This window comes from Zootoca vivipara, chromosome 5 (genome assembly GCF_963506605.1).
Source record: "Zootoca vivipara chromosome 5, rZooViv1.1, whole genome shotgun sequence".
Lineage (NCBI taxonomy): Eukaryota > Metazoa > Chordata > Lepidosauria > Squamata > Lacertidae > Zootoca > Zootoca vivipara.
In genome coordinates this window covers 6,081,333-6,098,926 of record NC_083280.1, presented here as the reverse complement: position 1 = coordinate 6,098,926, position 17,594 = coordinate 6,081,333, and the positions used below count along the sequence as shown (strand labels likewise).

The 17,594-nt window shown below is 48.8% G+C and overlaps 1 protein-coding gene across 1 annotated transcript; it reads right to left on the bottom strand.

Annotated features, from left to right (window-relative positions):
- Window positions 1-7: 7 nt before the first annotated feature.
- LOC132592136 (phospholipid scramblase 2-like) lies at window positions 8-13,747 on the bottom strand. The gene is made up of 7 exons (XM_060274298.1): window positions 13,278-13,747; window positions 9,855-9,938; window positions 8,177-8,369; window positions 6,357-6,468; window positions 4,292-4,394; window positions 1,823-1,881; window positions 8-1,109 (listed from the first exon to the last, which is right to left on the bottom strand). The coding sequence occupies exons 1-7, from the start codon at window positions 13,717-13,719 to the stop codon at window positions 1,083-1,085; spliced, it is 1,020 nt and encodes a 339-aa protein (XP_060130281.1). The 5' UTR covers window positions 13,720-13,747; the 3' UTR covers window positions 8-1,082.
- Window positions 13,748-17,594: the final 3,847 nt, after the last annotated feature.

The following is a 17,594-nucleotide window of genomic DNA, read 5'->3' as shown; positions in this document are numbered from 1 at the left end:
GGAGCTGCAGAAGGAAGTTCAGTAGGTAGTTACCCTTGGTGCCAGAAGCCTGAGAACATGGGGACTGGAAAATGCTGATTTCTGGGCTCTTGGCTCTTGATCCACCTTTCCTGGGCTCTGTGAGGAATCTTGTTTTCATGCTAGAAATTCCAAGGAGCCAAATGCAATGGGAGCTCATTGTGCCCATTGAGGCTAGTAGGATGGATGGCAGGGAGCTGAACAGCAGGTGGCGCCAAAGCCAAGAAAAGGCAGAGCCAGCTCATTCCAGTTTTGTCCCCGTGCTTCTCTTCCTCCCTGCTGAACTCTACAAGGGCAATGCTGAGACTAAGGAGAAGAAAGGCAGTGCCCCCACTCCCTGGACTGGTTGAGTAGCAAGGTAAACGGGGTGTAGGGGCCGAGTGAGGGCAAACACTCGGTTCGTTGGGCACTGCCCCGTTCTCCCTCGAACCAGCAGCCTCCACTGCCATCAAGTCATAGAATCATGGAATTGCAGAATTGAAAGGGTATCAAAGGGTCATTTATTCCAGCCCCCTGCAAAGCAGGAATCGCAGCTAAAGAATATCTTTGCAGATCGCCTACTGGGATGCCTCAATCCGTAGAGCACAATATTTAATCTCAGGGTTGTGGGTTTGAGCCCCACCTTGGGCAAAAGATTCCCACGTTGCAGGGGGTTGGACTAGATGACCCTCGGGGTACCTTCCAACTCAACAATTCTACGATTCCGTGGCCATACTCTGCATAAGGAGAAGGTGGGGTGACGAATGCCCTCGCTCCAAAGTGGAACAGGGTGTCTTTGTGACAGGGCTGCCAACTTTTTCTCTCTTGGGCCTTTCACAACTGCCTGACACAGACCTTTAGTAGGTGAGGCTTCCTATTCTGTCTCTTGACCTCTCCTGTTGGATGCCTGGATTCCAGGCAGCTGTGAAAGCTGCAGGCATTTTGGTACAAAGTTAGCATCCCCTTCTTAGTCGGAGGCCCTGTGGGAGCTTCTCCACGGCAAGACGTTACAATTGAGGGTTCTCTGGGTGCAGAACAGGGTTGAGCCACTAAAGTTCCTTTCGGTCTTCTCTTAGTGCTGCCCATCAGCTCACTTCAAAGAACATGAAGTTCTGGGAAACGAAACACAAAAAGGAGGTTGCAATCTTCTGTTTTGTCACAAACCGAGACGCATGAGCTAGAGCAGGCATCCCCAAACTGCGGCCCTCCAGATGTTTTGGCCTACAACTCCCATGATCCCTAGCTAACAGGACCAGTGGCCGGGGAAGATGGGAATTGTAGTCCAAAACATCTGGAGGGCTGAAGTTTGGCCTGAGCTAGAGTAACATAAATGGGGATACACATTTCATTGGGGAGGGATGACCAGCTTGGCCCAATTCTCAGGAAAAAAGGGAAAGCAAGTCAGTGCAAAAAAAGTGCCAAGCTCTTCTTGACTCATATGTCCTTTTTTTGGAGGTACTCATTGTCCATCTGTGGCTGCAAAAGGCAGCCAGCAGAGGGCACTATGAGCCTGTTGTCATGCAGGATGGGGAGGGGGAGATGCATACCCATAGCCAATATTTGGCTGACGTGCAGGAGTAACTTCCCTGTTGTTAGGAAAGGGGTTAAAAGGAATAAATTTGGGGAAACTTGAATCCAGACTAGAGAACCTCAGTCCCAGGGTCTAAATGCTGCCCTCTAAGTCTTCTCCACCTGGCTCTGAGAAGTCTCTGGGGTGCCGCACTCCTCACTGACTCTGCTTTGCCCCCCCAAGTGTTTTTGCCTGGCTGGGATACTGACTCACCGAGGACACACCGTGGCAACAATCCACAGCTTCACCACTTACCAGCAGGAATGCTGCAGCCAGGAGCAAAGCCCTCTCCTCATTGCTCAGGTCTGCTGCGGCTGCCGGAAAGAGAACTGGGTATTATTCACAAGAGGACAGAATATTGCCACACCAAGGACGCTTCCCTGCTCACTCCTGGGATGGGGTTGCTAAGGCCAACTTTGGTTTTCCAGTACTCTCCCACCGCATGCTAAATAGCTTTGACCATGCGCAGACGGCTTGTCCCCCAAGAAGGGGGGGGAAAGTCTTTTTCAAGACTGGGGTGAAGTTAAAGGGAGAAGTTATCTCTGAGCATGCACAAAGCACCTTCCTTTTGAAGAGGGAGCCTGCATTGAGCTAGATCTAATGTTTTCAAAGTGTGAAATTGGTCTCCCTGTGATGGGAACAAGTCAGTTCTAAGCTCTGGGAGGAGAAACCTCTCTTCCAACTTCCAACATTTGTGTTTTGTTGGGTTCAAGAGATGCAGTTACTTTTTATCAGTGCAAGGCTAGGAATCAAGCGCTCCCATTTCCATACTGATTGACAATATGGAGGGTTCTACATTTTCCCAGAGTTGCACACCTTCCCCCAGTCTAACAAAAATTTAGAGCTCTCTTCTGCCACTTTCACAGTCACTCCTGTGCATGTTTTTTTATTCCCATAAGGAAATCACCCAGAGCTCAAACGCCTTTCCCCCTTGGAGGTTAAAGCCTGCAGCCAAATGGTGCGGTCCTATCTAGCGAAGGCTGGTTCTCAGTTTCTCAGTTCCCTAGTCTTAAGTTATATTTGCCAAATTTCAGTCTCCATTATTTTTTAAAGTCCACATTAAACCCCACCAGCAAAACTCTCCTACTGTACATATGTTCCTATGCAATTTCCCCCAATAGATACATTCTGCATAGCCCTTCCTCTCAATATAGCACACTTTAAATGTTATCTTCAGCAACGTATGCATTTTGTGCACACCCTATGCATCTTAGTACGCATTACTGTACTTGGCCAGAGGAACTCATTGTGCAATTCAGACAAGTGTGCATTTCAAAAGACAGCCCTGTTTTGTTGTTGAAACCCATGTGTTGTTTCTGGAAGTGTGAATTAGGATGGTTCACCCTTCCAAGCACAAGCAGAATTGAATTTCTCCAGTCCTTTGCCCAAGAGGAGTAAGGGCCCCTGAGCTCCGCAAAGCTGGCTTCTGAGTGCTGCAGTATAAATGAAGAACGTGCAAAGCCCAGCTAAAGGCATTTGGATGACAAAGAGTGAGTGGACATGCATCAAAGGATTGACGGATAAGAGCTGGGGATTCCTCTCCTGCTATTGGAATGGAATACCCATCAGAGTCTGAGAAAGGCAACATCCTTCAAAGCTAAGAGCTGGGCTAGAGGAACTTGCTGGAGTCTGTTTTGCTGCTTGGATAACAGGAGAAATCTGTCACAGAGGCAGAAAACTGAGGTGGCTGAATCATAATAGAAACTGTAGAGTTGGAAGGGACCCCTGAGGGTCATCTAGTCCAACCTCCTGCAATGCAAGAATCTTTTGCCTAACATGGGGCTCGAACCCATAACCCTGAGAATAAGAGTCTTGTGCTCTATTGGCTGGGCACCTCAGAATGTGGGGGTTCTCTCTAGGGAGCTGGTGCAGGCATAAACTGCCCACTTGCTTGCTACTGAGTTCCACTGAATAAGAGGTTTACTTCTATGTAGAGGGGAGGGAATCCAACAGGTGAACCCTTTCTGAATCAATATGTCAACTGAAAGGCTGCCATTTGCACTTCTCCGAATTTTGCAGTGCACTTCTACAGCCAAGTGGTGTGTATAAAGGCGTATGTACTAACTAGGCTAAAGCGTGCATTAAAACACATATGTTAGTGGAAACAGGCATGCAAAAATGCCGTACCTAAGGGCACCCCCTAAATTTGTTGTGGGGTCCCCCCCCAAAAAAGAAACATCTGAAGTAGATCTGGGGATTGCATGAGGGACACAGGGCCAGAGGAGAGGTGAGAAAACCCTCTGCAAAAGGAGGCTTTGCAGGCACCCACAAGGTCCATTTGAACAAGCCCCACCCTCACTTGCCTCCCCCCAGGTGTCGTACTGAATGTCATGTGTAGGGCAGGTGGGCATAGCCTCCCTGAATCACCCTCGTGGTCCAGATGGAGAGGTCTGGGTTGCCTGTTTATGCCCATTGGATGGAGGTACCCCATCTCTGCCCTACAAAGTCCCCCCCCCCGGTGTTTTGTTTCTGTGATGTTACGTCTTTGTGCATCAGAGGTAGGAAGTGTCCCCCCCTTCTTCTCTTCCCTCTCCTCCCCGCTGCATTAGCATGCTAGCAACATTTTAGAGGCGCCCTGAGCACTTCTGCAAACGCTAAACTAAGGACTCTGATTTTTAAAAAGAATATTAGCATAATATAGGCAGACAACAAGTCGATGTCACAGCTGACAATCAGGTCACAATGTTTTGTCTTCTGCCCAAAAGAGGATGGGAATTCTCCTACCCATGTCCACTCCAAAGGTCTCGTGATCCATGTTGCGTTCCTCCTTGAATCCCGGCCACTTCTTCCAAATAGTGGCTACCATGCCATCGGTGGAGGAGAGGACCTGGAGAGAGGAGGAGCAGAGGTCATGCTCAATGATCAACATGGGAGAAGCTTTCCTTGAACGCTGCACTGAGCTGGGAGCCAAGACACTTTGCTACCTGAGGCAGAGAACAAGATGCCTCAGATGGCTGCTGACCCTCACCTTGGCAATGGTAGTGGGAGAAGGTCCTCCACACCTGATGGAAGCAGGCTAGCTTTGAAAGCTCTGGGAAGACTGCTCTGTCTTCCAAAAACTCAGTGCCACTGCCCATTATGTACCGCCTGAGACAGATGCCTCACCTTGCCAAACGGTAGGGCCGGACCTACAGGGAACCATCTCCCCACAATGATGTAATTGTGAGCAAGCACCTTGGGCTCTCCCTTCTTGAGACAAGGGTGCTCCAGCTGGGCTTTCGTTGAAGGAGCAAGTCAAGGGTGTGGAGCTAACTTTGAAAGGCGTCAACAGCCCCTGGCAAGATTACAGGCCTCTTGAATTGAAGTGACACTCTGTCATCCGTGGGTGAATGATCACATCAAGCCAGCGGAGCTGTGGTGATGATGAAGTGTCATTGGGAAGATAATGAGAGCGAATGGAGTGCTCCCTGCCCTCGCTTTCAGGCAGCCTTCGCCAACCTGGTGCCCTCCAGATGTTCTGGACTGCAACATCTGGAGGGTACCGGATTGGCGAAGGTTGATGGTGGTGGCTTATTTTCAACAGCACTGCTGGGACTTGGATGGGTGGAAGGGCCTTCTCAGGGCCAGATTGAGACCCTCATAAGCACTGAAAGGATTTTGGTGCCCCCATATATATCAAATTCAAAATATAAACCATAATAAATTGTATAGTAAATGTATACTTTTTGAAATGAAACGAAACCTGCAGTAAGATGGAAAATACTGTTTATGTTTGTATACTTTGTATTTGGAGAAAATTCTACTTTTTCTAATTGCAAAGTTCTTTGACCTGATCCTTAAAACTAATCTAACATCACACATCTGCTTCTATGCTTAGTAGAGATAAGGCATCCAGGGTGCCTTGTGGCATAGCGGTTTTGTTGGGATTTTTAATATGCTTCAGCTAAGAAAACAAACACTCAGCTGCGCAATTTGTGACCATTAATGTTAAAAAATATATGAAAGCAAATGTCTACATTTGGAAAGGCACACTCAATATTGTCTTCAATGATTTTATAAAATTCAGCCTAGCTGAATCTTGTTTTTACACGTACATATCATTGTTGTTGTTGTTGTTTAGTCGTTTAGTCGTGTCCGACTCTCCGTGACCCCATGGACCAGAGCACGCCAGGCACTCCTGTCTTGCACTGCCTCCCGCAGTTTGGTAAAACTCATGTTCGTAGCTTCGAGAACACTGTCTACATATCATTAATCTCTATTATTACTATTTTATTATTGTATATATGTGTGAGAGTGAGAGTATGGAAGTGAGAGCTGGACATAAAGAAGGCTGATTGTCGAAGAATTGATGTTTTTGAATTATGGTGCTAGAGGAGACTCTTGAGAGTCCCATGGACTGCAAGAAAATCAAACCTATCCATTCTGAAGGAAATCAGCCCTGAGTGCTCACTGGAAGGACAGATCATGAAGCTTAGGCTCCAATACTTTGGCCACCTCATGAGAAGAGAAGACTCCCTGGAAAAGACATTGATGTTGGGAAAGATTGACGGCACTAGGAAAAGGAGACGACAGAGGACAAGATGGTTGGAGAGTGTTCTCGAAGCTACGAACATGAGTTTGACCAAACTGTGGGAGGCAGTGCAAGACAGGAGTGCCTGGCGTGCTCTGGTCCATGGGGTCACGAAGAGTCGGACACGACTAAACGACTAAACAACAACAAAATCCAGCCCTGGGCCACCACCTTCCGCCCTGGAAGGAGTGTTGATCTCTCTGGCAAAGCAAAGCTTACTTCCCCCTTCCGAGATGCCTGTTTCCCATCTGTCGTGGGCCCCTCGACCTCATTTCGTACCTGGAACTCCTGTTCAGAGAAGCACCGTGTAGGAATGCAGGAGCCATAGATCTTCATGGTGGCAAAACCACGGGCACCGCTCACTTCCAGGAGATGGGAGAAGGTGCGGCACCTAAGTACATCAGAAGGTGAGTTTTGGGGGAGGCACAGAGACAGTAGAGGGAGCAGCTGTGGGGTGGGGATTGGGATAAATCTCCAAGCCAACAGGACAGAGGGAGCCCACCCACCCCCAACAGGGGGTCAGTTCATACTGCTTAGTTCAAATGTCGACGATAACGCAGAGCTGGGGAACTGAAATTGGCCATGTCTACATGGTTCACCCACACCCCAAAACATTTTATTTCATTGGTATATTTTGTTAATTTATATCCTGCTTTGTTTACAGTGGTCTCTAAGACCCAGAACAGTGGAACCTCGGTTTTCGAGTGTCTCAGGGGTCAAACGTTTCGGTTTTCGAATGCCAAAAACCCGGAAGTAATTGCTTCCATTTTCAAACATGCCTCGGACGTTAAACAACTTCCGCTGAGTGTTTTTCTATTTTCTCAATGGATTTTGCCGACTGCCCATTGCGCCTCGGTTTTCGAAGGTTTCGGAAGTCGAATGATCTTCCGGAATGGATTACATTAGAAAGCCAAGGTTCCACTGTACAATAAAAGAGTTAGAATGATTAAAATTACAATTCGGTTAAAAGCCTGCTGGAATAAATAGTCTTCAGCAGATGCCTGAAGTTCAAAATGGAGGAGTCTTGCCAGCGTACCGTAGGAGTCAACTCCTAGGGGCCGTGGAGGCACAATAAAATATTTGAGGGGGGCCGGCCCCCCACAAAGCTGATGGCCAATCCCATTCAAATGGTGTGTATGCATTGCATCATGTGGCTGATTATGTGGGGCAGGGCTTACTTGAGCCCCTGAAATATTTTATTCAAGTTTGAACCCCTGCCTGTCAGAAATCAACTGGAAGGGAAGACCACAAAATTGGACCCACAATAGTCAATGCAAATCTCCTCATCCGAGCTATGGGGGACCCCTAACAGCGACTCCCCTGTAAACCTCAGAGATCAATAAAGAACTTAAGAGATCGGGCGGTCCCAGACGTATCCGGGAACCCAGTTGTCCAAGGCCTTGAATCTCTCCTGCTGGCATATTGGCCAGCCAGTGCAAGCTTTTGAGCACCGGGTTAATGTCCTGGAATGGTCTGCCCCCATCAACAGTCCAGCTGGAGTGTTTTACACCAGCCGGAGCTTCCGGATCAGGCCCAATGGCGGCCCCACATTTTCAAATCAGAGCAGATCTGCCAGGTGTTGTTGGACTCGGCCTGAGCCAGACGGGACAGTAATCAGGGATGGTGGGAGATGTTCCCTACCATGCTGAATTCAAGTGTGACCAACAGACAGATCCCAGGGACTGGTAGGTAGATAAATCCCACCAGAGGAGTGTACAGGTTATGATGGGTTATAGATTCATAGAATCATAGAGTTGGAAGAGACCACAAGGGCCATCCAGTCCAACCCCCTGCCAAGCAGGAAACACCATCGGTTTTCTGACGGATGGCTGTCAAGCCTCCTCTTAAAGACCTCCAAAGAAGGAGACTCCACCACACTCCTTGGCAGCAAATTCCACTGTCGGACAGCTCTTACTGTCAGCTCTTACTTATGTTTCCTAGCAGGCAACAGGGCTGCCTTAAAAGTTAGGCTCAAGGTATGTAGCAGCCAAGAATATTTGGGCATCTCATGCATGCTCCAATGACATGGACAACCGCTCGCCTCTGAACCCTCCTGCCACCATCCTTGTTTGAACTGGCAGCACCCATCCCTCCCACACCTCTGGCGCACGGTGCCAACAAGCTGGTTATCGCCGGTGAAAGCCACCATCTCCATCTGGCAGCAAGGGAGACAGCCGAGGCCCAGTCGGAAAGGTCTGCAGAACCACAGGACGACATGGCCTTCCTGATCTTGGAGGCAAAGGTGGCAGGGGCGGGCAGGGCCACACAGGTGAAAGCAGCAGTTGTTGCATTCTGAGAGAGAAGGAGAGAGGTGGACAGTCAAGGCGCAGGCATGGAGCCTATTCCCCTCCTGCCCCCAAGGGGGTGCTGTTGCTTTTTCAGCTGATGGCTCTGCTGCTGCTGCTGCTGCTGCCAGAATTGTACCAATTTCTTATAGGAATATCTCAGGGCCACTCCTACGTGCAAACGTCTGGCTCACCCAAGACTTTACAGAACCTTTATTCCAGTGATTTTTTTTCTTTAAAAACACGTTTAGGGGTACTCTCCTTTTGACTCAAGAAAATCACGATTTTATAGTTTGAATCAGGAAAAGTAAATACGTTAAATGGACCAAAGTATTCACAAGTATGCGTACCCCTGTGTCCCCCCCAGAAAAAAGCACTTTTTTCTCAGTAATTATGGGACCCACGGGCGGAGAATACTTTTACATATCTTTGTTTTTTAAAAAAAAAATTCAGTTTTTGATGTTAACATTATTTCCAAACACTTCAAACATTTTCCATATATACAATACTGGGATTATACAAGCCCCTTGGAATCCTCCACCCCTGCCCCCCCCCCCTGGTTTCCATAATCTACCCTCTTTTCTTGCATATAATTATAATTATCCATTCTATTTCATCTCCTTATTTACTTTTACATATCTTTGTTATTTGTTAAGGGAATATTTGTATGAACAGATACTTTATTTGGACCTGCAATTTTGTACTTATCTCTTCCCGGCTGTGACGCTACTCTCTCTCTCTCTCTCTCTCTCTCTCTCTCTCTCTCTCTCTCTCTCTCTCTCTCTCTCTCTCTCTCTCTCTCCCTCTCCCTCCTTCCCCCCCCTCTCTCTCTCTGTTTTCTTCTCTGTTGTGTTTGCACTTTTTAACACAATCAATACAAATATTAAATACCAGAACTGTAGTGGTTGTTGTCTGTATTTTGGCATAACATAACTATTTAAGTATAAATTTTTGTATGGTTTTTTTGGGGGGGGAAACCACTGATTAATACAGAAAGGGGTGGTGGTGGAATGGATTTATGAATGAACTCGTGCAAAATGTACGCAGGCAATAAACAGAATGATCCATCCTGGGACTGAAGCACATTATTTTTTGTTATTACGACTACTGTTTTCTCCTGCTTGAAAAAATGGCTTCAAGTTACAAGGAAGGAGATTCTGACTCAACCTCAGGGAAAACTTTCTGACGGTAAGAGCTGTTCAACAGTGGAACAGACTCTTACAAGAGGTGGTGGACTCTCCTTCCTTGGAGGTTTTTAAGCAGAGGTTGGATGGCCAACTGTCAGGGATGCTTTAGCTGAGATTCCTGCATTGCACGGGGTTGGACTAGATGACCATTGGGGGTCCCTTCCAACTCTGCAATTCTATGATTCTATACTGCTATCATTACTATTATTACTACTGCTGTTGCTGCTGCTTTCCCCTGGGGCTGAACCTCTTCTCCATCTCTTTCTGATGTGGGAACTCCCAGAAATTCAGTGGCTGTACTTAACCTTCGGTGGCCAACAGCAGGAGTCCCCTTTTGCCTGCCGTGCCTCTGATGACGTAGCTTCTTCCTTGGGAGCTGCTGACAAGCCCTGCAGCAAGAAGGGGGCACAAAGACACCGGAAGCCGCCTTAGGCTGAGACACACCATTGGTCCATCTAACTCAGTATTGTCTACACTGACTGGCAGCAGCTCTCCAGGGTTACAGTCTGGACCGGAATGCTGGACTAGATGGACCTTTGGCCTGATTCAGCAAACAGGTTCCTGCTCACATTCTCGTGTACACACAATGCGTTAGAAAACATCAATCAGCAGTTCTGGGTCCTTGCCAGGCTTTCTGGGGACTCTAACAACCCTTGCCACACAGGAGAAGTCAGTCATTTTCAAGGCCAAGGAGCCAGTCATCCTAGCTCAGTGATGGCGAACCTATGACACACGTGTCAGACGTGACATGCAGAGCCCTCACTGCTGGCACACGCCCCATCGGCCCATTCGCGCTGTTGTTGTTGTTGTCCCCCCCCCATTTGTTCTCCCGCTCCTCCTCACGCTACAGCTTGTCTCCGCTGTTAAAACCCGGATCCCTTTTTGTTCTTGTTGTTGCTGGTAGCCAGAGATTGGTTTTTTAACCCTTTCTGTGCTGTTTTTCTGGCGCTTTGGCAGACGATGATTGGGTGTCACAGCGTTCATTTTTTAACCCATTCTGTGCTGGTTTTTTGGCGCTTTGGCAGACTATGTCGGCGCTGTGTGTTAGTTCCAGCGAAGCTATTATTAGTCATTTATTTCTGTTCTCTTCCCCCCCCCCAAAAAGTGCAGCAGCTTTGGGGCACCCCCAAAAAAAGCAAAGCAACTTTTGCACCCCCCCAAAAAACCTCCAAAATTTTGGTCAGCAGCTCCCCCCAAAAAAACTCAACAACTCTGGGCACTTTGTGATAAATAAGGGGTTTGGGGTTTGTTTTGGTTAAATAATTAGTTTTTGGTTTATTAAATACAGTTATATATTACAATTATACTTTTTTGTTATTTAAACTATAAATATCGCGAAATTATGGGTTTTTTCTCTCGAAGTGACACACCACCCGAGTTCTGCTCGGTTTTTTGGTGAATTTTGACACACCAAGCTCAAAAGGTTGCCCATCACTGTCCTAGCCTTTGCAGGACAGATGTCCTTCTGACTTGTGGGATCACCCCCAGAGCATTTGCCGACCGAGGAAGACAACACCCCTCCCAAGTCATTTCCGTTCGGTATCCCTGCTACAAATAAATGCTTAAACAGGGAAGTCATCCTACCAGGCGGTGACAGTGAACTCTAAGCAAAGGTTCGACTTTTCAATCTGAGGACCATATTTCCTCTCTGGGGAGCCACATGTCCATGGGGGGCGGGGCCAGAGGCAAAAGTAGGTGGAGCAATGGGCGTGAAGGATACATTCCAGCCATGCACAAACCATAGGTTTCTACACAAACACACCCACCCCTATCTTCATCCAGGCAGGCAAGCAGCAAGACTCCGTTTCAAGGACGCTTTTGCTGCGATTGCTGCATTGCAGAGGGTTGCACAGAATGGGGTCTCTTCCATCTCTACAATCCTATTATTTTATCTCAGCCAGTTGAAAGCACTGAAGGAAGAGAGGCAGTAAGGGGTGTGGCTTTGGGAAGGGGTGTGACCCGGGGAGACTCTCGAGGCAGGGGCGTACCCAGGATCAAAACTAGGGGGGGCAAGGGGCGGGGCCAAGGCACGGGAGGGGAGGGGCCACAAAGTGGGAATGTGGGCGGGGCTACACAGCCCAGGTGAAATCAAAATAAACCTGAAGCGACGGCGGCGAAGGGGAGAAAACCAGCGGCCGCCTAGAGGAGAAGAGGGAAGTCTGGGGGTGGGCTGGGGGGGGAGAGAAGGGAACCAGGCTTGGATCGGGGCCTCCGCGGAGGTCTGGAGCAAAGCCCCGGCCTCCGCGAAGCTATCCGAGGCTCCGTTGCTGCAGCGGTCTGGCAGGCGCTGAACGACTCCCGACGTTCGGGAGACCTTTGAGCACAGCCGCGCTGTGCGCATGCGCCCTGCACGGCGGCCGCCGGAGTCCACAGCCGCGCTGTGCGCATGCGCCCCGCTTTGCGCATGCGCAAAGGTCTCCCAAACGTCGGGAGCGTCAGCCCTTGCCCCCTCCCACACAGCGCGGCTGTGTGGACTCCGCACGGCTCGGGCGCAAGAGACTGCTGCGGGCGCCGAACTCGCGCTCCGCTGGGCTGTCCTCCGCCTCTGCCCACCAGCCCCGCCGGCAGCGCCACTCTTGCCCGCAGCTGCCCGACCGGCCCTGCCTCTAGAGTAGGGCAGCGGCCCCTCCCTGCCCCGCGGTGGGTACGCCCTTGTCTCGAGGGCCAGATAGTGTGGTCGGGAGGGCCACTTGCCCCACCCCCCTGGGCTTCAAGTCCCCCACGGTCCCACCCCCTGCTCAAGTCTCCTTGGGCACCAGAATGGGTCCTTTTTTAAAAAAAACATAAACAAAACAGTATTAATAATATATCCAAATAATAATTATAACAAAACTATGAAAAATCCTAATCATCAGACAAGAGAAAAAACTCATAATGAAGACAAATGAAAATAAACAAAATCAAATCTTCATTCAAATAATCATTCATGCTTAACCCACTATTCTTTCCAGGTTCTGATCTTATCCACCTTGACCATTTGTTCTGTTAAAAGAAAAGCTTGATTTTCCTCCCCCTTACCCCTCCACCCCTGTTGACTTCCAGTCATTTCTATATGTTGATTATAGTTCTTTCTTCTGATGCATACTTGATTCAGTTTTTCCTTTTCTCTAGTTTCCTTGCCCTTCATATCTCTGCCACAAGATTCACTTATCCTACCCTATGATTCAAAGGATTCCCAATTTTTACCCGCTTTCTCCCTACCCAATCTTTTTGAAATCCCATTTTTGATAGCCAAATTCTTATATCCCACTAATTTCATCTGCCAATCTTTTATATTCGGAATTTTATCACTTTTCCAATTTTGTGCGATTAGAACTCTGGCGGCTATAGTACTGTGCATTACCATACACCTGTCTTTGGCCTTGATTTCTTCATTTAACATGCTCAGGAGAAAAATCTCTGGTTCTTTTTTAAATGAATTTTTTACTATCTTTTTTAACTCCTTGTATACTTCATCCCAAAAGTTTCTTATTTTTTTACACCACCACCAAATGTGTATAAATGTTCCGGTCTCTTCCTTGCACCTCCAGCAAGTATTGTTGTTTCCCTTATAAATCTTTGCCAGTCGCACCGGGGTTAGATACCACCTAAATTGCATTTTGTAGATGTTTTCTTTCAAATCGTAACTTGTAATCAATTTAATGTCCCTTAGCCATAATTTCCCCCCAACTCTCATACATAATTGGTTTACCCATATCCTTCGCCCTTCGCCCAGAATGGGTCCTTACCGTGGTGCTCAGCCTTGGAGGTGATGCAAAGCTCTTGGGCCCCCGCCAGTAACTGCAGTTCAGGATGAGTGCCGGCCTCTCGGTGCCACGAGGGACCCAACTCTCCTTCTTGACCCCCTCCATAGGCTGGTGGCACCAGAGGTAAATCCAGGGCACGCTGGCACTTCGTTCTGGAGGGCGCTGTTTCATAACGCATCCAAGCCTCCGTGCTGCAGTTGTACCCCTGGGTGCCCCATGTGTTGACCACCTGCAGGGGGTGCCTCTGAAGCCGTGTTGAATCTGACTCAGTAGCCAAGACTTCACCGCTGCGGCCCTCCTGAGATGCCTCCCCAACCAGGAGCTCTGGGGCATCGTCCCACTTCAGTGACTTGGCCACAGATTCAATGTGTCTCTCCCGTGTCAGGTGTCCAAAGGGGGAAGGCTGGGAGTTGATCACAGACATCTCAAGGAGACGTGGGACTCTGGAGGCAACAGCCACGGACCAGGGAGGAGGAGGAGGAGGAGGAGGAGGAGGAGGAGGAGGAGGAGGAGGAGGAGGAGGAGGAGGAGGAGGAGGAAGCCTAGGACGGAGACTGCCACCTCCAGCAAACCCAGCCTCTAATCCCCATCCCCATTCCTCCTAGTGTTCCCATGCCAACTACCCGGATCCGCCCTGTTGTGCAGGGACAATGGCGTCACTGGAGCGCAGAAGGGTATATGCATCAGATGAAGCAGAGGGCATGAATGGCAAAAGGAAACTTTCCGGAGGCAAGGACAGCACCGGATTTGGGCAGTGTGGGCGGTTCCACCACACAGGCTACTGTGCCAATGCAATTCTGGGCTGCATCAATAGGAGTATAGCATCTAGATCAAGGGAAGTAATAGTACCACTGTATTCTGCTCTGGTCAGACCTCACCTGGAGTACTGTGTCCAGTTCTGGGCACCACAGTTCAAGAAGGATACTGACAAGCTGGAACGTGTCCAGAAGAGGGCAACCAAAATGGTCAAAGGCCTGGAAACAATGCCTTATGAGGAACGGCTTAGGGAGCTGGGTATGTTTAGCCTGGAGAAGAGAAGGTTAAGGGGTGATATGATAGCCATGTTCAAATATATAAAAGGATGTCATATAGAGGAGGGAGAAAGGTTGTTTTCTGCTGCTCCAGAGAAGTGGACACGGAGCAATGGATTCAAACTTCAAGAAAGAAGATTCCACCTAAACATTAGGAAGAACTTCCTGACAGTAAGAGCTGTTCGGCAGTGGAATTTGCTACCAAGGAGTGTGGTGGAATCTCCTTCTTTGGAGGTCTTTAAGCAGAGGCTTGACAGGCATACATCAAGAATGCTTTGGTGGTGTTTCCTGCTTGGCAGGGGGTTGGACTGGATGGCCCTTGTGGTCTCTTCCAACTCCATGATTCTATGATTCCTTCCCTCCCAGCCACTCCTAAAGCTAACAGTTACATTTCAGGCAATTGATCCAGGAACGCAGCGGTCGCAAGCAATTGCTGCTGCCATTCTCCATCATGTTTTAATAGAATTGCAGAGTTGGAAGGGACCCCAAATGGTCATCTAGTCCAACCCCCTGCAATGCAGGAATCTCAGCTAAAGCATCCCTGACAGGTGGCCACCCAACCTCTCTTTAAAAACCACAAATGAAGGAGAGCCCACCACCTTACAAGGCAGTCCATTTCACTGCCAGACAGTTCTTTGAGCCAGAAAGTTCTTCCTAATGTTTAATTGGAATCTCCTTTCTTGTAACTTGAAGTCATTGGTTCAAGTCCTACCCTCCTGAGCAGGAGAAAACAAGCTTGCTCCATCTTCAATGTGATAGCCCTTGAGATGCTTGAAGATGGCTCCCATATAAGCTTAGCCAGGCTAAACATAACTGACTCCTTCAACCGTTCCTCATAAGGCTTGGTTTCCAAAGCCTTGGTCATCTTGGTTGCCCTCCTCTGCACACCTTTCAGCTTGTCAATGATGGTAAGGGTAAAGGGGCCCCTGACCATCAGGTCCAGTCGTGTCCGACTCTGGGGTTGCGGCACTCATCTCGTTCTATAGGCCGAGGGAGCCGGCGTTTGTCCGCAGACAGCTTCTGGGTCATGTGGCCAGCATGACAAAGCTGCTTCTGGCGAACCAGAGCAGCGCACGGAAACGCCGTTTACCTTCCCGCCGGAGTGGTCCCTATTTATCTACTTGCACTTTTTGATGTGCTTTCGAACTGCTAGGTGGGCAGGAGCTGGGACCGAGCAACGGGAGCTCACCCTGTTGCAGGGATTCGAACCGCCGACCTTCTGATCAGCAAGCCCTAGACTCTGTGGTTTAACCCACAGCGCCACCTGGGTCCCTCTGTCAATGATGGTAGGGCGGTATTATTTGTGGGGGTGCTGATTGCTCATATATTCCATGCATTCCACTGCTCCCTGGGCTCCGTTCTCTTTATCTTGTTTCAATCCTTAGCAAACCCCAGAACCACCGTGTTGTAAGGGGAACCCAGAGGTCCTCTAGTCCAGCTCCCAGCTATGATGATCACACAGGATGTACCTAAAAAAAATGGCGTAGGAAAAGGTGAGGAAAGGTTACAAAAATTAGGCCTCTTCCATTTAGAGAAAAGGTGAGAGGAGACATATTAGAAGTGCATAAATTTATGCATGGTGTGTAGAAAGTGGGTGGAGAGACGCCTTTCTTCCTCTCTCATGACGTTATAACGAAGGATTCTGGGAACAAGAAGGAGGCACTGGGAAGATGCCCCTGCAGCGCTGGCTGGAAGAGGCTGCATAGGGAGACCGGGGGCCATGACTGACCACTGCGTTGGACTTTAAATAAAAGGACATATTCTACTCATGTAAAAACATGCTGATTCCTGGACCATCCGCGGGCCGGATTTAGAAGGTGATTGGGCCGCATCCAGCCCCTGGACCTTAGTTTGGGGACCCTGCTCTCGGGGCATAATGTCCTGTGCCCCCTGCACTGAAGGTTTTAGGTGTAAATATGTGTAAAATAAACCATATTTCTTAAAGGCACTAGCCTCTGCTGTGCCTCAACTTCCCAATGGAAACACAACCCTGGGGGAACCCCTGGAACCCCCTGGAATTTTGCTACCGCATGGCAGAGATTCAGAGTGCGCAACCTTCATAATAATATGCATCTTTGCAAGCACTGCAAAATTCAATTAGTGCGCATTTCGGATTGCTTTGTATAGCACTGTACAGGGAAGTTTTTAATTTTGGGTGCTTTACAGTGTTTGATGTTTTCATTTTCTGGAAGCCACGCAGTCAGATGGGCAGTATATAAATATATTATTATTATTATTATTATTATTATTATTATTATTATTATGGCTACAAAACCGATAGATGTGTCTTTAAATGTGCCCTGATCTGAATTTCTTCCCCTTGCTGTCTTTGAAAAGGAAGGTGGAGGGAAAACCTTGATTGGTTGGCTCCTCCTCCTAAGATCTAGGGCTCCGCCTATCCCAGCAGACTCCGCCTACCGTTAGCCGCCCCGCCAGCCTCAGTTGCCACTGGTGTATTGTCCGTGTCCTGAAACCCCCATGGCTACAACACCTTCTTCCCCTCTGAGAATTCTGTGGTTTCATAGAATCATAGAATTGTAGAGTTGAAAGGGACCCTAAGGGTCATCTAGTCCAACCCCCTGCAAATGCAGGAAACTCAGCTAAAGTTTAAGTCGACTGTTGAGAGAGAGAGAGAGAGAGAGAGAGAGAGAGAGAGAGAGAGAGAGAGAGAGAGAGAGACTGTCAGTTTCTAAACGCTCTTTCCCTCTCAGGAAAAGACAGCAGCCCACCTTTCAAGAACGCGGGCGCAACAAATCCAAGTCTGGATTAATGACGGGGACTTTATCTAAACCCTTCACTTTGCCTCTCGTTCGCTCGCTGCCATTACCGCTGCTGGCCTGTTGCACCTGCCACAGCGTCAGGGAGCGTGAGGCAGCCGATTTGGCCGCGGCTCTTGGCAGGTCCTCAGAAGAGGAATCCACAGAGAGGGCCTCTGAGACGGCTGTTTTGACAAGGCCTGGAGAGGGGCCAGGACAATATAGCGGCACAGGGGCAGTGGAAAACAGAGCTGCTCTGGCCTCGGGGCCTTGTTCTGACAGCAGAAACGCCAACCTGTCCAAACGGCCGTGTTTGAGGAGTCCTAGTCGGGGGCTGCATGAGCGAGATAGAGCAACGGGGAAAATAAGCTTTGGGCCCAAGCGAGGGAAGTGGCGTTAACTGCAGGGTGCGGGGATAAAAGGAGGAGGCCCCCTGACGCCTCTCATTGGACCAGAGCAGAGTTTGAGAGATGGCTAATCGTCTTTCACTATTGACTGGAGATGAACAGGAG

Excerpts from the sequence above, each read along its gene's own strand:
- LOC132592136 (XM_060274298.1), bottom strand. The coding sequence starts at position 13,719 with ATGTCTGTGATCAACTCCCAGCCTTCCCCCTTTGGACACCTGACACGG. Across the intron at positions 9,939-13,277 it reads CTCCAAGGCTGAGCACCACG|GGCTTGTCAGCAGCTCCCAA; the intron begins GTAAGGACCCAT and ends TTCTTGCTGCAG. Across the intron at positions 8,370-9,854 it reads CCTGCTGTTGGCCACCGAAG|AATGCAACAACTGCTGCTTT; the intron begins GTTAAGTACAGC and ends CTTCTCTCTCAG.